Source organism: Aplysia californica, unplaced genomic scaffold (genome assembly GCF_000002075.1).
Source record: "Aplysia californica isolate F4 #8 unplaced genomic scaffold, AplCal3.0 scaffold00702, whole genome shotgun sequence".
In the NCBI taxonomy this organism is placed as follows: Eukaryota; Metazoa; Mollusca; class Gastropoda; order Aplysiida; family Aplysiidae; genus Aplysia; species Aplysia californica.
In genome coordinates, this window is record NW_004797972.1 from 11,141 (window position 1) to 12,216 (window position 1,076).

The window sequence follows — 1,076 nt, forward strand, 5'->3', positions numbered from 1 at the left end:
GATGCAGGGGTTAAAAGCAAGATATATATATATATATATAATATATTTATTTTAAAAAAGTTTTTTAAAAAGTTTTTATTTATTTATTTTTTTTTTTTTTTGACGGAAAGAAAGTATATTTAAAGGGAAGAACAGAAGTGGGACGTACCAGTGGCGCCCTCCAACCACCCGCGACAATGTTGCCTGAGTGAAATTATTTCTATGTTAACTTTGTTATGTTTATCTTTGTCTTTTTGTTTCAAACAAGGCAACAACACCCCAAAACAAACAACAACAACAACAAACAAACAAAAAACAACCCCAGACAAATCCAAACAAAACGCAATCCAAAACAAAAGGCAAAGCAATACAGGTACAAAAATTACAATGAAAATAAAGTCAACCCCGAAACAAACCAAAGTAACAAAAAAAAAAAAAAAAAACCCCCAACAACAACAAAACAAAATCAACAAAACAACAACCACGAAAGAAACCAAAAAAAAACAAAAAAAACAAACAAACAACAAAGCAATCCAACCACGAAACAATTAAAAAACTACAACAACAAACGAACCAAACCATCAAAACAACCCAATGTAAAGGAACCAAACAACAGGAGCATCAGACAGAGTAACTCCCCCACAACAAGTACAAATCGGTCGTTGAATCTAATACGGGGTGCCCACTACGGCTGGATCGGGCCGATCGCCCGACTCGATCGCCTGAAACTGAAAACAAACACGTTTGTTTTTGAAGCGATCGTGTTGGGCGATCGGCCCGATCCGCCGATCCCGTCCGTAGTGGGCACCCCGTATAACCATTAAAAAGGAGATATAACTCGATGAATATAACCTTTAAAAAGGAGATATAACTCGATGAATATAACCTTTAAAAAGGAGATATAACTCGATGAATATAACCTTTAAAAAGGAGATAACTCGATGAATAATCTAACCAGGCAGCTGTCTCTCTTCTCAGAGCCCCATGGCTGGACCGGGCTCCAAGAGCAGGACTCGCAAGAAGAAACCTCACGTCACACCACAGGAGAGAGCGACAAAGGTGGGATCTTCTCTCTCTCTCTCTCTCTCTCTCTCTCT

The 1,076-nt window shown here is 38.2% G+C and overlaps 1 protein-coding gene across 1 annotated transcript in view; it reads left to right on the forward strand.

The window, feature by feature from the left end:
- Window positions 1-957: 957 nt before the first annotated feature.
- LOC101853412 overlaps window positions 958-1,076 on the forward strand; it is a gene marked incomplete at its 5' end in the record, with an annotated part of 26,746 nt that continues 26,627 nt past the window's right edge. Inside the window, 1 exon segment of the mRNA XM_005108591.3 lies at window positions 958-1,038. Coding sequence (XP_005108648.1) covers window positions 964-1,038 — 75 coding nt within the window.